The sequence below is a fragment of the Cydia strobilella genome, chromosome Z (genome assembly GCF_947568885.1).
Source record: "Cydia strobilella chromosome Z, ilCydStro3.1, whole genome shotgun sequence".
In the NCBI taxonomy this organism is placed as follows: Eukaryota; Metazoa; Arthropoda; class Insecta; order Lepidoptera; family Tortricidae; genus Cydia; species Cydia strobilella.
This window is the reverse complement of record NC_086068.1, coordinates 5,340,495-5,357,363: the sequence shown is the minus strand read 5'-3', so window position 1 is coordinate 5,357,363 and position 16,869 is coordinate 5,340,495. Positions and strand designations below refer to the sequence as shown.

At 39.8% G+C, this 16,869-nt stretch overlaps 2 protein-coding genes across 3 annotated transcripts in view; one reads left to right on the top strand and one right to left on the bottom strand.

Annotated features, from left to right (window-relative positions):
• LOC134754487 (dipeptidase 1-like) overlaps window positions 1-16,869 on the top strand; it is a 206,292-nt gene that overhangs the window by 120,703 nt on the left and 68,720 nt on the right. The window contains exon 5 of the mRNA XM_063690821.1: window positions 15,838-15,970. Coding sequence (XP_063546891.1) covers window positions 15,838-15,970 — 133 coding nt within the window. The remainder of the gene's footprint in view (window positions 1-15,837; window positions 15,971-16,869) is intronic.
• On the bottom strand, window positions 19-12,392 carry LOC134753856 (uncharacterized). Of its 2 annotated transcripts, XM_063689799.1 has the most exons (8): window positions 12,252-12,392; window positions 8,312-8,426; window positions 7,295-7,410; window positions 6,974-7,129; window positions 6,144-6,279; window positions 5,367-5,628; window positions 1,296-1,377; window positions 19-189 (listed from the first exon to the last, which is right to left on the bottom strand). In XM_063689799.1, the coding sequence occupies exons 1-8, from the start codon at window positions 12,356-12,358 to the stop codon at window positions 39-41; spliced, it is 1,125 nt and encodes a 374-aa protein (XP_063545869.1). In that variant the 5' UTR covers window positions 12,359-12,392; the 3' UTR covers window positions 19-38. The 2 variants fall into 2 exon arrangements, with proteins under 2 accessions (XP_063545869.1, XP_063545870.1); XM_063689800.1 differs by lacking the exon at window positions 6,974-7,129.

Below are 16,869 nucleotides of genomic sequence, written 5' to 3'. Positions count from 1 at the left end.
CTCCCAAAGAAAAGGCAATACAATGGTTAATAGTTTATTCAGTAAAACTTCTGTCTAACCCTTCCAGTGCCCGAGTCCTCGTATTCTTCCTTAGTTAAATAACAACCCTTCACGGCGTCCATACACGCCAACATCGAACCGCCACGCCAAGTGGCGTGCTGACGGGACTCCATGGCGTCTACTGTTACCCTGTCAACATATAATGGCCTTATAAACGCGCTACAAGACTACATTAGAGCGTCCGCTAGCACAGGGCGGACACGCTATAAATCAGAAATCACTTGCGTGTCTATGTGTGAACGGCACGTCCATACACGCGTCATGCGTCATAGTGTGAGTAAGTTGCTTAAAAACAGTACTGAGCGGCCGGCAAACGGGCGTCAATCTGCTGTCGCGGGGCGAGGTAATTCGAGTCGGGGCGGGGCGGTGTGTGGCCGTTCTGTATGATAATACTATTACTTATTCTGTGCCGCTAGCTAGCGCGGGTGCACGGAGCGGGCGCACGCACGCGGGTGCCATTGTAGGTGAAATCCGTCGCACGCGTCCGCGCTAGTTAGCGTTGTTCATACTATTTTTCGTTAACCCGCTCACCCCCTCCGTGCAAACGCGCCAGCTAGCGGACGCCTTTAGATCGGATCGTTTGTCTATCTGTCACTTTTACAGATAAGGATAATAAAGGGAGAAAGCATAAAATAACATGTGTTATGAATAGCAGGTTCATTAAAACATTTCAATTTCATGAGAAATTAAATCGACTGACATTTTATAGAAAAATCATGCATGTGGCTAATTGGTTGTAAGTGTTGTAACCATATATTGCTGTCTTATTCTTGATACAAGTTTTTTATCACTGACTGTACTTTTCTTTCAACAGGCAACTAATACTCATCATGAGTATTTTAACAAACCCGAACAATTAGGTTGCGTTGTTTTATTACCAAGCCACCTCCTGTCTCCATCATTAGATCAGCTCGATGGTGCCATAATATTGCATTATCACCCAACATACATATGTATGTGAAGTTTCAGCTAGATATAATAATGGGATTAAGTCTAATTTAACTTCCAAGACCCGAACATACAACATACCTACACGAATGTGCACGGGATCAAACATTGCAACACAGAATAAGTAATAGTAATACAAAACGGCCACGCACCGCCTCGCCCCGCGACAGACCACCGCATGACGCGTGTATAGACGTGCCGTTCACACATAGACACGCAAGTGATTTCTGATGTATAGCGTGTCCGCCCTGTGATTGCAAGTTAAATAAAAGTTTGTAAAAATAAACCTGAAGTTTGGCTGTTCCAAGACACGTAATAAAAGCTCCCGGTGTAAACGCTTATCTAAGCCGGCGAGCTGGCTACCGCCACCTGAGAAATAACAGAACATGTTACATTTATAGACTATAGGTGAATAGAATGAAGAAACCATATTTTCAATATTGAAATATTTAATTTTTATAAGGTGGTCGGACTGCAAAAACTGCCAGGCTAAGGTGAGGCCGACCAAGACATGTCAACAGGTTTAATTTAGCTATTATAATCCGTTTTTTTTTTTTTTTTTCATTCTATTTTTCGATGAGGTAAAATGTAACTGCCACTTGGTACCACAAATTCGGTCGGACACAGGAACCTGCCAACAGGATTTGGCCGACCATTTTTTTACTGTCGTCAAAGGCAGCTATCCCACCATACAAGTTTCATTGTATTATTTTAATTTTTAACTTATTTTGTACTAGTTACGAGAAAAAACTTTGTCAACGTATTTTTGAGCCATCCTGTAAGTAAATTCATCTTGCGGCCCGGCGCTACAAGGCAAAACCATCTTTGTGGCCTTCATAAAAAACCGGCCAAGTGCGAGTCGGACTCGCCCACCGAGGGTTTTAGTATTTGTTGTTGTAGCGGCAACAGAAATACATCATCTGAAAATTTCAACTGTCTAGCTATCACGGTTCCTGAGATACAGCCTGGTGACACACAGAAGGACAGACGGACAGACGGACAGCGGAGTCTTAGTAATAGGGTCCCGTTTTTACTCTTTGGGTACGGAACCCTAAAAATAGATTGAGTTCGGCTGCCCTAAGGGGTTGTAGACGGGTCGACTTTTACGCAAAGTCACGCCATTTTAGTTTCCCATTTCGCTACACATTTGTAATTACAAAACTATCTCAACCATAAATGAGAATCCATTCGTCAAATGGCGTGTAGAGTCAAAAACTACAAAGATGAAGAGCACACTCAAGCTCAGCGGAGCGAGACCAACGGTCTTACAGACTATATAAGTAAAGGATGAGGCACACGCACACATTATGCAAGTAACAATAAACTTGCCTCCAGAATTAGGCGAACTAAATTGACAAATCAATATGTAAAGCCTGACCAGTAATATATGATAATTGTCAAGAGGGCGCTGTTGTTGTGCATGTATAGGGTGACAGCTGCTGCTCAGTATAGTATGAAAAATTAGTTCCAGTGAAATTCGGCAACATGGCGCGTGATCATATATTCCTGGTCAGGCTGTGGATGGTATAGAAAGGATGCCAATCTCTTATGGCAGAATTGTTGCAAAAGTGACCGCTTTCAGCTTTAAATAATAGTTCCTAATCTCTCCGGTGGCGCTAGTTAAGCTCTGGGACATGAGTATAACATGAACCAACAAATAACCCGACCAAATTACGTAGGTTGTTTTTGGTAGTATTTCGGTGTATGGTGGCGCCGCCTAATTACTGTTTTTTGATGGACACTTTTCATACATAGAGATTTGGCTCCTTTATATAGTCTCCATGGGTCAGGCTTTACAAATAATTCACAGTTTGGCCAGTGCTGTTCATATCGATATTTTCAAAAAAGTTTGAATTAGAAGATATCGCGAGAATTCACCGCTAAGGGCGCTACTGTAGCGCGGTCTCAGCACGGTCAGTTTAAATGTAACTAAGTATTTTATTGTTATTTTACGTACGTTGGTTTAGAAATTTGTACAATTTTATAGTAAGTGGATGAATTTATTGTTATCTTTTAAATAAATGTTTTTAATCAAAATATAACCCAGACGGGAAATTTTTCGCACAATCTAACTAATTTCTCAATTATACATTGTGTGGGACGCAAAAATTAAATCGTCGTGGTAATCCCTATTGCTTCGATTGTAAAGATCAGTCCCCAAACTAGACAATCAAGTTGACAATTTGGTCAGAATTTAAATATTGATTGACATTGATACTTCACGCCAAAGCAGGTGCTGCCCCCTACAGTGCACGCACGTTCCCTTGCGCGTTGTAGCTTTTGCCATCTCGTGGCCTTAATTGGAAACTTAAACTTGACATTTACACTTTGCACCAATAATCAACACGCTCATGTGTATACATACATAGTTTTGTACTATGATGCAGTTCCATCTTCATATTTCATTTATTGCATAGTCATGAACATAATTACATAATAAGATCTTTAAAAGATATTGTAAATACTAGGGTATTTTAGGCGCAAAATAGGTGACCTATCATCTATTTTGCGGCTAAATCAAGTGCGATTTAATACGCCACATGACAGTTAGGCACTCGGAGTTAACATGTGAGCGTCAACCTTAACGCAATGAAACGCCTTTTTAGGTTAAATCGGATCTTTAGTAACATATTAAAACTTCCGCGGTAAGTATACTTTAAGTAAATTGCTTTAAAACGTCTCAAATAAAAACGTAAGCCTTCAAAGAAAAGCTTTTATATATGACCAAGTGGCTGCTTTAACGTTTCTAAGAGAAATATAAAATTAAAAGTTAATATATATTATACCGAGCGAAGCAAAGCGTCTGAGTTTCAGGTTGGGAAAGATGCCTTCGTATGTTCGGCTGTTATCCTATTTCTCATCTGATTTTCGTGAAATGTATGTATGTATGTATGTATGTAAACACTTTATTGTACATAAGACAGATTACAAACACAATAAAAGAACATAAATATATACAATGTACAAAGGCGGACTTATCCCTATAAGGGATCTCTTCCAGTCAACCTTTGAGCAATTGAGAATGAAACAATAAACAGATCAAGATAGACAAACGAACACTATGAACAGAAAGTAAACGTAAATGTTACTATAATCTTAAATAACTTTACGGTTTAGACTCACTTGTTTTAGTCACTCGCGCGGTAGTACGCGATATACGGCCGTCGTGAACGCTGCTCGCACTGTTAGTGTTAATATGTCTCAGAACAGTTTAAATTCGGTCACTATAATCGGTACGATTTTCGTGTTTTTTATTTTTCATAACAGGTTCGATAATTAATATAATTATATAGAATTTTTTATCGATTTAGGTTTCGGATTTTCGGATTTTTCAAAATGCAACTATGGATTCGCGAGGTCTATAACTCACAGAGCCACTAGTACATACAGTCAGCAGCGGAAGTTGCTAAGCGGGCGAGGTGTTCAAAATTACCTTGACACGCTCTTATTCTCCTTCAATAAAGTCGCGTCAAGATCATTTTGAACACCTCGCCCGCTTAGCAACATCTGATGCTGACTGTACGTCATATATATATATATACGTGATCTCAAAATAAAATGACAGACATCATAGCTTCAATGCAAGAAAAAAGAACTTTTATGTTGTGTTTTCGATGTGAAAAATGTCAAAATTAGGGTAAACTTTTGTCAGGGCATCAGTGAAAGGCGGGAAATGGGGTTTGCAACTGTAAAAGGGTTTTTTTGTATATGGTGCCAGAATAGGTTTTACCTGTATCTTGACTTGTTCTATTGGCGTAAAGGGCTAGCCTAGCTATGCATCCAGGCCATAAAATTCCACGAACAAACGAGAATTTGACACTAAAAAGGATTGGCATGTAAAACTTATGCTGGCGCCATGTGTAACATACTTCGAACAACCATTGTAACTATGACAAGATCAGTCCGATGCTAACATAAATGTTGCAACTTAGTAGAATACATTGCAAGATAAATAAAAGCTTGTAAAAAATACTTTGAAATGTGGTGCTGGCGGCGGATGGAGAAGATTAGTTGGACCGAGAGAAAATCTAACGAGGAAGTTCTCAACTTTGTGCAGGAGAGGAGGTCCCTCTTGCAAATCATTGAGAGCAGAAGAGGGAAGATGGTTGGGCACCTGTTACGACACGACGAATTCATAAAAAATATTGTGGAAGGGTAAGTAGAAGGAAGGCGGAAGAGAGGGAGACCAAGAAGAACATACATGGACCAACTTAAGGAAAAGATAAACGTCGTGTCGTATCAGGCGGTCAAACGAAAGGCTCAGGAATGCAAGAGTCTCAGGAGATACATGGAAATTGCTCCACCGACAAGAGCTAGGCTCTTAAATTAATGATGATGAAAAAAGACTTGATACTTACCAGAAAGCACGATATTATCATAAAACATAGGCTGATAGTCAATATCGCATCGGCTGATAGTTTTGCATATGTCATCAACGATACTAGGGCACTCCAGCCCTTGCAACGAAGGTCGGAAGAAGACTTCAGGGCATATGAACCTCTCCTCGTCTAGAATGATATGCTGGCCGTCAGGCAGCTGGTAGCGAACTTTGGTGTCGCCATCTGCCATTCTGGAAGCCTGGATTGATTTTAGGTCTGTGGCTACGTAGCAGGTGCTTGCCTGGAATATTAAGGAAAAACACAGTCAGAAAGGAGTTAAAAGTGATGTCGCTTATAGACGGTAATTGTATAGGGAGGCAGCAGTGGAGGAGATAAATTACAAGAATGCTTCGAATAAAAGAGATTAAAAATATTAATGATTACATTTATAGCTTAATCTAACGCGTTGTCATATGACCCGATGTTAGGTGTCAAAAGGCCCGGAGTGAGCTTGCACTTCCGTTTTATTAACACGATTGGACCAATTGCCCAATATCAATGATGCGCGGCGCGGCCGCGGGGTGGCTGCAACGTAACGTGGTGACGTGGGCTCATACGCAGGCATGACGCAACGCTGTGACTTATATCGATGAAGTGGTGCTGTGGTGCAGTATGCGAGGTGCGTGCCTAGCATGGTTTTCGCTTATAGATGGTCTACATTTACCTTTACATGGAATTTTAGGCTTTATCCAGAGATTAGATCATCTGTTAGACTAGGAAGTGTAATTTATGCACAGCAAGGCAAGAAAGTTTTACCTTAATCTTTTCCGCGAGCTCTATCTCCGTGGGTGTAGTAAAAGAGTAACCAATGTTCTTCATTAAGTCCAGCAAGATTCCGGTAATTGCTTGGCCGGTTAGCTGAGAAGTTACTATTGAATGCTTTAGCGGGAACCTGGATAAAAAAGGGCTGCTTAACAATTCTAGTTCTCAAAACAAAACTAACTAGAATGACTATACTACGACTACTATGATATGACTCGAGCTCAAAAACGACCCCAAGTGCGCATGTTGAGAATGTCAAATATCTTAATGCCGCGCATATCTTGTTTGACATAGTATATCGTCAGGTGACAGGTGGTATCACAACTTCAGAGCCATATTGAACACCAAAGCAAAACATTAACCAAAACAACGTTGAATCATCAGTTTCTCTTTATTTCTATACGAGAAAACCTTGAAGTTTTGAGTTTCCCAAGCTTTGGTTTGATTCAATGAACATCCACAGTCTTTCATCAGTCTCTCTTAAGTTCCATGCGTGAAAACCTTGAAGCGAGAATGGAGTGAGTTTTCCAATGTGTAATTTTATTCAATGATAGTCCGTATCATTTGCCTCTTCAAAGGCCGATACACACCCTTCAAAAACAGTAGCGGCGGAGAATGGCTCTCCGCCGGAGTCTGGGCCAAGCATATGGCGTCCACTATAAATGTTTCGAATAGCAACCATGCCATCTTTACTAAATTACTAGGTACATTTCGTCATTCCCTCTTTATTTCTATATGTGATAACCTCCTTGAAGCGAGTACGGAGTTATAAGTTTCCCAATTTAATGATATTCTCATTCGCCTCTTCAAAAACCAGTACGCACCCTTCAAAAACAGGAGCTGTATAGCAGCACGAGTAGCCATTCTCCCAGACCAGACCAGTGGTTCTCCCACTCGCCAGCGTGACCAGCGCCGGGCTCTGCGCCAGGTATATGGCATCCACTATAAACGTCTCGAAGAGTAACTCTGCCATCTGTTCCCTGGAAAGCAACATGATTATATACAAGTTTTTACTGCGTTCAACTTTTACATTTCTTATTTATTTATAAGTTTTTAATTTAAGTGTTTTATCCTGTTTTACCCACTTGTGTTTAGTGAATAAAATAAATAAAAGAAGATTTTCAGAACCAAAACTATCTACTCACTTGTCTTTGCCTGGTGTGAGCGGGTGCAGCGCGTACATGACATTGGTCTCTTCAGGGGCCACCAGCAGCTCCTTGTAGAACGTGTGGTGCAGTAACTTCTCCAGTTCATCCCAATCCTGGACATAATGTTGGTCGGAATATTATTGTGTGTTTGAATATATAGTTTTGGTTGCATCATTGAATAAATTAAGCCTCAAGCGTCGCAATTATGTTATGTCACCCTTGGTAGTAGCTAAGAGTACATATAGGTAATATTTGCGGCGTTTTAGTTTGAGACTCTGGGGCCATGGAACCCTGGCGCGCGTCGCCTCTTATAAGCGCCTTATAGAGGCTTCGAGCGACCTGAGTGCTGGCCAATATTTCGCTCAGCGGATCAGCATTGCTATCCAAAGGGGCAATGCGGCCAGCCTTCTGGGCAACCTACCAAGCGATCATGACTTAGGGCAGTTTTTTTTAATAAGTTATTAATTTAAGTGTTTTATTATGTTTTTACCCACATGTGTTTCATTTCAATAAATAGATATTACGTATTTCGCACATTACTATGACATAACTGAAGTGACATTCACTAGAAACCGTTTTGGTTTAGATCAATAAAGATTTAAGAACTTAATTTTACTCGACTTTTTCATTCCCTCTATTCTCGTTGATCATGTCAATTATGTGTCAAATCATAGTATGTTTATATTATGTTATGTTGCTTACGTATTATTTACTAAAGATGAATATGAAAGGTAAAACATTTATACTTCTATTCTCTACCTACATAAAATTATACCTATTTATCTTGAAGCCTTAAAAATACATTTATGAATTACATTTAAGGTCAATGTAGGGAAAACCTTCTACAGTCTATAAACTCTTTCATCGCTTCTAACTCTTGCATTTGTACATAGTTTGTACACATACTCAACTAACAGAAGGTCGGTGGAGTAGAAGGAGCGAAACTCTTCTTTTATTAGTGTCTGAGCAACCAAACATTATACAGTCTTCTCCAAATTGACCTTAAACAAATACCTGTATGAGTCCTTTTTGCATTGGCCAGGACAAAAGCGATATCCCTCTCTTGAGCACAGCCTCGCGCCCACAGTAAACATCAGGGAAACCATCTAACAGTTCGGTTCTTCGAAATCTAGAACGACCATATTATACCGTCTATATTTTAACCTCGCAATGTTTAAACCACTCATCGTATAATAAATATTGATTCTGGGATCTTATCCTCGTGAGGCTTAATGTGCATTACAATGAACACTACGTTTCAGGGCGTCCGTTAGCTGCCGCGGGCGCATTCACGCGGGTGCCATTGTAGGTAAAATCCTCCACACGTGACCGCGCCAGTTAGCGTTTCTCATCCTATTTTTCGTTAATCCTCTCGCCCGTTTCATGCACCCGCGCCAGCTAGCGGACGCCCTCATTCTAATTAAAGCCTGACCAGTAATATATGATCATTGTCAAGAGGGCGCTGTTCTTTCTCATGTATAGGGTGACAGTTCAGTATAGGTATAGTGTGAAAAAAAAAGTTCCAGTCAAATTCCGCAACATGGCGTGTGATCATATGTTCCTGGTCAGGCTTTTTAATAAAGTAGCATTTTTTTATTTCATTGCCATCTCAAACAAACGAAATTCATCCCAATTTACTATACAACAAGGTTCAAATTAAAAATAGGAAAATGGTGTATGGTGAGCCTTACGAGTCTTGCTACAAAAGTTGGATATACAATAGATTAACAACTCCGTTATTTTTAAATTTAAGGAAGGCTTAGACTCATGTTACGGTTTTTATTCCTTTGTTATAGTCTGCATCTTTTCAAATGACTTTTTCGTCTAAGACGGTAATCTGTTAAACAAAAGCCTTTGTTCCTTTTGTGTGTGCGGTCGCCCATTGTGTACCATTGAGACTGAGCGCGTGCTACGGCGCGTGCCATTGTCAGAGATAATGGTACACAATGGGCGACCGCACGCAGAAAAGGAACAAAGGCTTTTGCTTAACAGATTACCGTCTTAGACGAAAAAGTCATTTGACAAGATGCAGACTAAGTAGACATTTATTAGACATTTTTAAATTTGAGAAAAGCCTTTGACTCACGTTACGGTTTTTATTCCTCTTTGCAAACAAACAGTAATATTAAAACCCATATCCACAACCTTACCATAGAAAAATCCGACAAAACTTTTGGCGTGCCCCAAGGGAGTGTCATTGGCCCAATCCTATTTTTAAAACCCGACGCAAAAAGAGGAGTGTTATATGTTTGACGCCAATGTCTGTCTGTCTGTCTGTGGAATCATAGCTCTCCAACGGATGGACCGATTTCGATGCGGTTTTTTTAAGTAAAAGCGAGTTCCCTTGCGGTTGTTCTTAGCTATTTTTGATAGAAATCGATCTAGCAGTTTAAAGAATATCAGCGCTTTCCCAAAATTGTGGCGTAGGGGATTTTTTAACTTTTAAATTCAATAGTTATTACATACCAGCTCTACAGTATGAGCTTACGCAGGGATTTATTATTTTTTATGGCTTTAAAACAGCAGTTGTTTTCCTTGAAATCATGACATCGAATTTGTCCAACCCCAGACCTGTACGTTGCAACTTTTGTGCCAATATTATACACTTGTATTGAGCATATTTTCTATTTATTCTCAGAAGGATCCGCGGTAATATCGATAACTTCAAACCGTCTATCGATTACATGGAGCGGAAAGCGTTCAAGAGTCCAATACCGTTCTAACAATTTGATAAGGTTTTGATTAGAGATGGGCCGAGTATGGAGTTTGCCGAATACAAATATAATAATATGGCAGAATGTTCGGTTCTGTGCTATCTCCAACGCTGTTTTTGCTGCACATCAATGACATGTTGTCTATCGACGACATTCATTGTTATGCAGACGACACGAGCGAATTACCTATTCGCACCTAAAAACACTTAAGTACAAAACAATACAAAAAATATATAAACACATTATAAAAAATCTAACGTAGGGTGCCGCCAGCAGCGGGGCAAGACCCAAGCTGCCGGTGGTCAGGGCCGCAGAGTGATATGTCAAATTTGTCATTTCCGCGATTCCGAATGTCCTCTTGGACGATCTCTTTAAGATTTGCTTAAGATATTACTTAGACATCCAATGGATATCTAATGGATATCCCAAAACGTCACAATAATTGTAGCGTGAAATGACAATTGGTTTCTCGAATCGAACTGCAAAAGATAACTAGTTGAGAACTAAACTATAACGTATTGTTCTCGTATCTAGTCATTACCACATTGTTCGAATTGAGAACCGTCGTACCATAGTCCATACGCCGTGTCCAAAATTATCGCCTTCTGCATCTGACCCTTCAACCATCACCCAACGAGAGTCTCTCTAGGTGACACTTATTATTATTAAGTTAAGAAAGGCATGTACGGAGTAAGCACTCTAATATTACTTATTTCTCTATGTCACAGCCTCACAGCCAAGGTCGTATCAAAAGATAAAAACCATATCAGATTGGTAGATCAAAACCGGCCTCCAGCAATACAATTCACCGTCGAGATGGTACTGAATTGATACACGTATCGGACAAAAGGCATCCAATCTGCCCGGTTAAGGGATGTATTTTTATACTCCAGGCAATTTTAGGGTTCCGTACCTCATAATCGGCGATAGGCGTTTTAATTGCAACTCAGGGTGAATGAAATCGATATCTGCAAAACCTACACTTAAATATATTTTTTAAGCAGTTTAAAAGGTAAAGACTTGAAGGCGTATATGTTATTACGATTTCAACTTGATATACGGCGTTTTTGATGCAACACCGCGGCTCATTTTTTTTTGCTCTCGCTTTATCTGCAATAGGCTGTTTTAGCCATAATCAGATGTTCTGTCTTTAGGGTTTTGAGAGGTCTTTCATTAAATACTCTCTCGACTTTTACAGAATAGAATTTATCTTCTAGTGCCTCTGGTCTAGCCGCAGTATTTGCCACCTTTTCAGCCATAATAAAAAAAGGAAATTTTATTTAATTTTTACTTTATTAGGTACACTAAACAGATATCGTACTCATGAGAAACATACAATTCACATTATGGCTTAAGAACTAGCACGAAATCAAAAACTAGTGTACACAGCATGTTTTACAATTCAGCGGAAATCTTTATAGGATTACTCGTACGTCGTCATGTATGATGTATCTGTTCGTCTCTCACAGCCTGTTTTGCTCCGAAACTACCGGACCAATTAAGTTTAAATCTGGTACACATATGTAAGTCTGTGACTGAAAGACGGACATGTAACGTAAATAAATGAATTTTGAACATACAGGGCCACTTTTAGGTGAAATTAAGTTTTTTTTTTAATAAAAATCTGAAAGGGATCATTATGAGACTCTTGTACATTTCCGCCCTTATCTCCGAAACTATTTCCCCAAAAATTTTGGAAAAAACACAAACATAGTTCTTTACCTATAAATTACAAGAAAACTTACAAGAAGTCTGCAGTCAAGCGTGAGTCGGACTTAGAAAAAGAGTCGTTGTTAAATGTGTGAAGTACCTTTTGGGGCGCGAGTGCGATTCACACTTGGCCTGTTTTTTTCCTTTCTTTTTCCACTTGAGCTTCCACTAAATTCAATAGTAAGAGATGACGCGACTTTGCTAGGTATTTAATGATTTCCTATTCTTAAAAGTTGGCTTTTCACGTAATGCCTAAGCGTTTTGAAATTAACATTTTGTGAATGTGGCATTCTGAGAAAAGGGTTGTTTTGCATTTTGTAGGTGGGACGTTTTTAGAAGTTTTTATGACACACACAAGCATGCAATCCGACTAATGATAAAAGGTCACCGTTGTATATGAACGGCTTAACATAACATTCTTACTCGTGAGCCATGATTACACTTAAGAGCAAATTTGATGGTTGACTTTATAGGAAAAAAATTAAGTCTGAATTTTCGATTGTCTATGCTTTACAGTGTTATTTTCTTACCGTCCAACCACTGAAGGGTACTCCGCCCTTGGAAAAGACTCACCAGCGAAACCAGCGCGGGTCCATTGGCCCCCTACATCTAAAACCACTTTGATACGATCAGACATAGCTTAGCCTACTGGTTTAAAACTAGATCTAGTTGGCTAGTTTCGATAGATTAAGTAACTTGTTGTGATATTTTGTACTAGCCTGCGATATAAGCCCCATTTATAATATGAATTATCTCAAATGATTTTTTCGTCCAAACTCTACGCCCTTAAACAAAAGGCATTGTTTCTTTTGTGCACCGCGGTGGCTACCTCATTTCTCATTAGTGAAAAGGATGACGCTCGTTTTAAAGGCAATTTTAGCGTGCTACATATAGGGCTCAAATTTATTTAACAGTTTTTTGCTATCCGAATATTCTTACCTGTCGTCCTACATTACCCAAACGTGTTAACTCCGAATGCTGTTATCTGAATTTGAACCATAAAAGTAGAATGCTAAAATTGCCTTTTAAACGGGCGTGATACTTTTCATTGATGAGAAATGAGGTAGCCACCGCGGCGCACAAAAGAAACAATGCCTTTTGTTTAACAGCTTAGGGTTTGGGCGAAAAAATCATTTCAGATAATTCTTACTTTACACGGCGCGAGAACTTGCATGCAATTCGATACATTGCTGACTACACAGGTACAATGAATTCAGTTGATCGACAAAATACGGCAATGTAACGAAAATCTCATGAAAATTCTTGATCCGTAAAAATGGGGCTTTAATCTAAGTAGAAATTAAACTGTACCCACTTCCTTTCAACACCAATTTCACCCCCTTATAGTATTATTTTTAGAATTAAAACTATTATAACAATATGTCTTATCCCTACAGTCATTTTTACAGTTCGAGTCTTGAAATAACCTTGCCTTAATTTGTCCTGTTAAAAGCTCTAAGAGAGCTGTTGCAGGGAATTTCGTATTCCAAGGCAGTTTGTGTAACTTTAACTGTTTCTCTATAAATAATGACGAATTAGCTTGTAGACGGTCTTCCCCTGTAGACGGTCTTATCACTTACCTTATCTATATAAAAGAAACATTCAAACATTTATTTTCATTATAATATTAGTCGATAAACGTTTTAAATCACTTTAAACAAGTATCACTTCAAAGCCTGTATTATTTTCAACACTAAGTTTTGCAAGCAAAAAACAGAAAAACCGACAAGCGCTGACATCTCCTTAATAACTTAAAAACACTGTTAACTTTTCCATTGCTAGCAAGAAATTAAACAAAAACAAAAACACAGATTGCTGCCCCTTTGTGTACATAAAACCATTGTGCCCAGCTCTTTGAGATTTAAAAAATAATTACCCTCGCAAAAACTGGGGACTTGAAAATTTACATTTGAAGCGGAGTTTTGTTGAAGTCTTAATGCAGTTTTCTTGGATTCTCTTGGTTTTAGGGAAAAAAAGGTTGTCTTGTTTTGTTTTCAGCTTGATATACTTTGGGAGTTTTGATGCAATATTTATTTCAATATGCATTGGACAATCGTTAAGGTTTTTTATACTTCATGTTTTCAAGTTTCGTTGGATACACTTGTGGGTCATAACTTGTGTGATCCTTTTATGAAACTCACTTCGTTCGTTTCATAAACCAACACTCGTATTTTAGTGCCCCTCATTCAACAGTCACATAAACTACTATTAGTATGAGTTAAGGTTATGCAATGTATGTGGACATCATTAGTAAACGGACTTTAAATTAGAGATGCCACGCATATTCGGCAACTATTCGGTATTCCGCCACTTTGCCGAATAATCGGTATTAAGCCGAATACCGAATATCTGTTACACCTACCTAAAAAGAAAAATTACGCAAAAAATTACCAAAAACAATAACAAACAAAAATATTTAAAATGTATTCTTGGAAATTTATTTAATATGAAGACCCTTTGTTGATTACAAAATATTTTATTTTTATCATGGGGATTGACTCTAACTACATTCATAAATTCTGTTCAAAAAAAAAATATTTTAGCAATCGTTGTGCTTTGTTGGCGAACAGTTTTCATAATAATTGTGACTCGAAATGTTCGCATGTCATGCCGAATATTCGGCGCTTCGGCCGAGTAATCCGAATATTCAGTATTCGGCCAAAACCACTATTCGGAGCGTCTCTAGGTACATACTTTAAATCCTAATTCCTAATTTTCGTACTTTATCCTTATAGGCATGTTATGTTATTTATGGAAGAACTCTGCACACACAGGTCAGGTAGACACTGCTCTCAACGAAACCTGCCGACTGATCACTGGGTGTCTTAAACCTACCAAACGCGATCACCTCTACCAAATGAGCGGAATCGCTCCTCCTCACATACGTAGAGACGTGGCAACCGCTGTAGAACGCGCAAAACAACTGTGTGATTCCCGACACCCACTACATTCACATACTCCTATAACCGGCAGGCTAAAGTCACGCAAGAGTTTCGTCACCAATCCAGCCCTCGAGCACCAAACGCCACAAGAGGCCCGTCTTACAGCATGGAAATCGCAGCTCAATGAAGACTCTCTAAACATAACACCTAAAAAGAGCACTTACCCCCTGGCGCAAGAGAAAAATGGGTGACCTGGAAATCTTTAAATAGATTAAGATCAGGAGTGGGCCGATCCAAAGACAACCTTCTGAAATGTGGAATCAACCCGGGACAAAGTGATGTACTATGCGAATGTGGCGACCTACAAACAACGCAACATATGATGCAGTGTTCCCTGTGTCCAACTACGTGCACTACAGAAGACCTGATAAGAGCTACCCCCCGGGGGTTAGAGGTGGCAAGATATTGGCAAAAAATTATTTAGTTTTGATCCCTTCACACGATAAGAAGAAGAAATAGGTATGTTAAAACCTACTACTTAAATTTTTTATGATGAACGTCATAAAAAAATGTTTCCGAATCTTTACTTTTTGTGTTGTCCACAGAAAAGACGCCGGTTTTCTCGAACGTTTTTGATCCTTTCAGACCATCAAGGAAACCTCTCTCAACGTTCACTCAACAGCCTTACGGCCTGATTCGAACTTTAATATACGTCAAAAATTTGCTCTAGATACGATATGGATGATGTCAGTGTCAAAAGTGACGTTTCTTCAAACAAAAACGTCACTTTTGACACTGGCATATCCGATCCATATCAGGCCGTTAGTGGATTGAAGTTTTAAAAAGAAACTCGTCTAAAAACGATAAAGGTTGACTTCCTCACACTTCCCCCTTATCCCACCTAACGCAAGCTTGTTTGTATGAGCGGCAAAAATAGTTTTGAATTTTATTCGAAATGATCTGAACACCATTTTTTCGCCACACCAGCATTCTTAAAAAACTGATGAGATAGTTGCTTTTTACCCACAAAGGTGGCAAAGTAATCTGATACAAATTCTGAGTTGTATCCTGTTAGCAGGTAGATTTGACTATTAAGGGATGATTTTAAATGATAAATATTTAACAGCATTCATTCGGATTTATTTGTAATGTTTTACATTTTCCTCGCATTGGCGATGAAAAATTATGTGTTTCACCCGGTGGCAATTTTACTAACCACACGTTTCTCCAACAGTTCTGGTCGGCCTTCGTGCCCTGCGCGACCCAGAACCGCGACGCCGTGCAGCTGACCCTTGAGCAGATCGACGTCATCCGTCGTCTCGTCGACAAGTACCCGCAGTACTTTCAGCTCGCTACTTCTGTCACTGGTAATATAATACAGTTCTAATCCTTCGTGCCCTGACCCAGAACCGCGACGCCGTGCAGCTGACCCTTGAGCAGATCGACGTCATCCGTCATCTCGTCGACAAGTACCCGCAGTACTTTCAGCTCGCTACTTCTGTCACTGGTAATATAATACAGTTTTAATCCTTCGTGCCCTGACCCAGAACCGCGACGCCGTGCAGCTGACCCTTGAGCAGATAGATGTCATCCGTCGTCTCGTCGACAAGTATCCGCAGCACTTCCAGCTCGCTACTTCTGTCACTGGTAATATATTACAGTTCTGATCCTTCGTGCCCTGTCCCAGAACCGCGACGCCGTGCAGCTGACCCTTGAGCAGATCGACGCCATCTGTCGTCTCGTCGACAAGTACCCGCAGCACTTCCAGCTCACCAAAGTCCATCCTACTATTAAGGGCGTCCGCTTGAGTGGGCGGGCGCACGGAGCGGGGTCCCACGCGTACGCCATTGTAGGTAAAATCCGTCGCACGTGTCGCAACGCAAATACTATTTATATTCAGGGCACCCGCTTACCCGCTTCATGCAACCGCACCAGCTAGCGGGTGCCCTGAATATAAATGTCAAAGTTTGTTATTGGTTTGGATCAGGTGGTAAGGATGATAGCAATTTTTGCACGCCCGCCCAATAAACCAGACGGGTCCCAAATAACTGCCTTCCATTTATTGAAATTAAATGCCAGTCGGAAAGCTTACGTTCGGTGTCAAATATGACGAAATATAACATCTATTAAATAATCTAATTTTATCTTTGTGAATGTTAGTCCCCAGCAAGCTCGGCCGAATTTCACCTTCCCATACAAACGAAGTTTCGTTCTCATTTTAAAAACTACGTGTTGGATTGTAAATTGTAATGCAACTTTGCACATA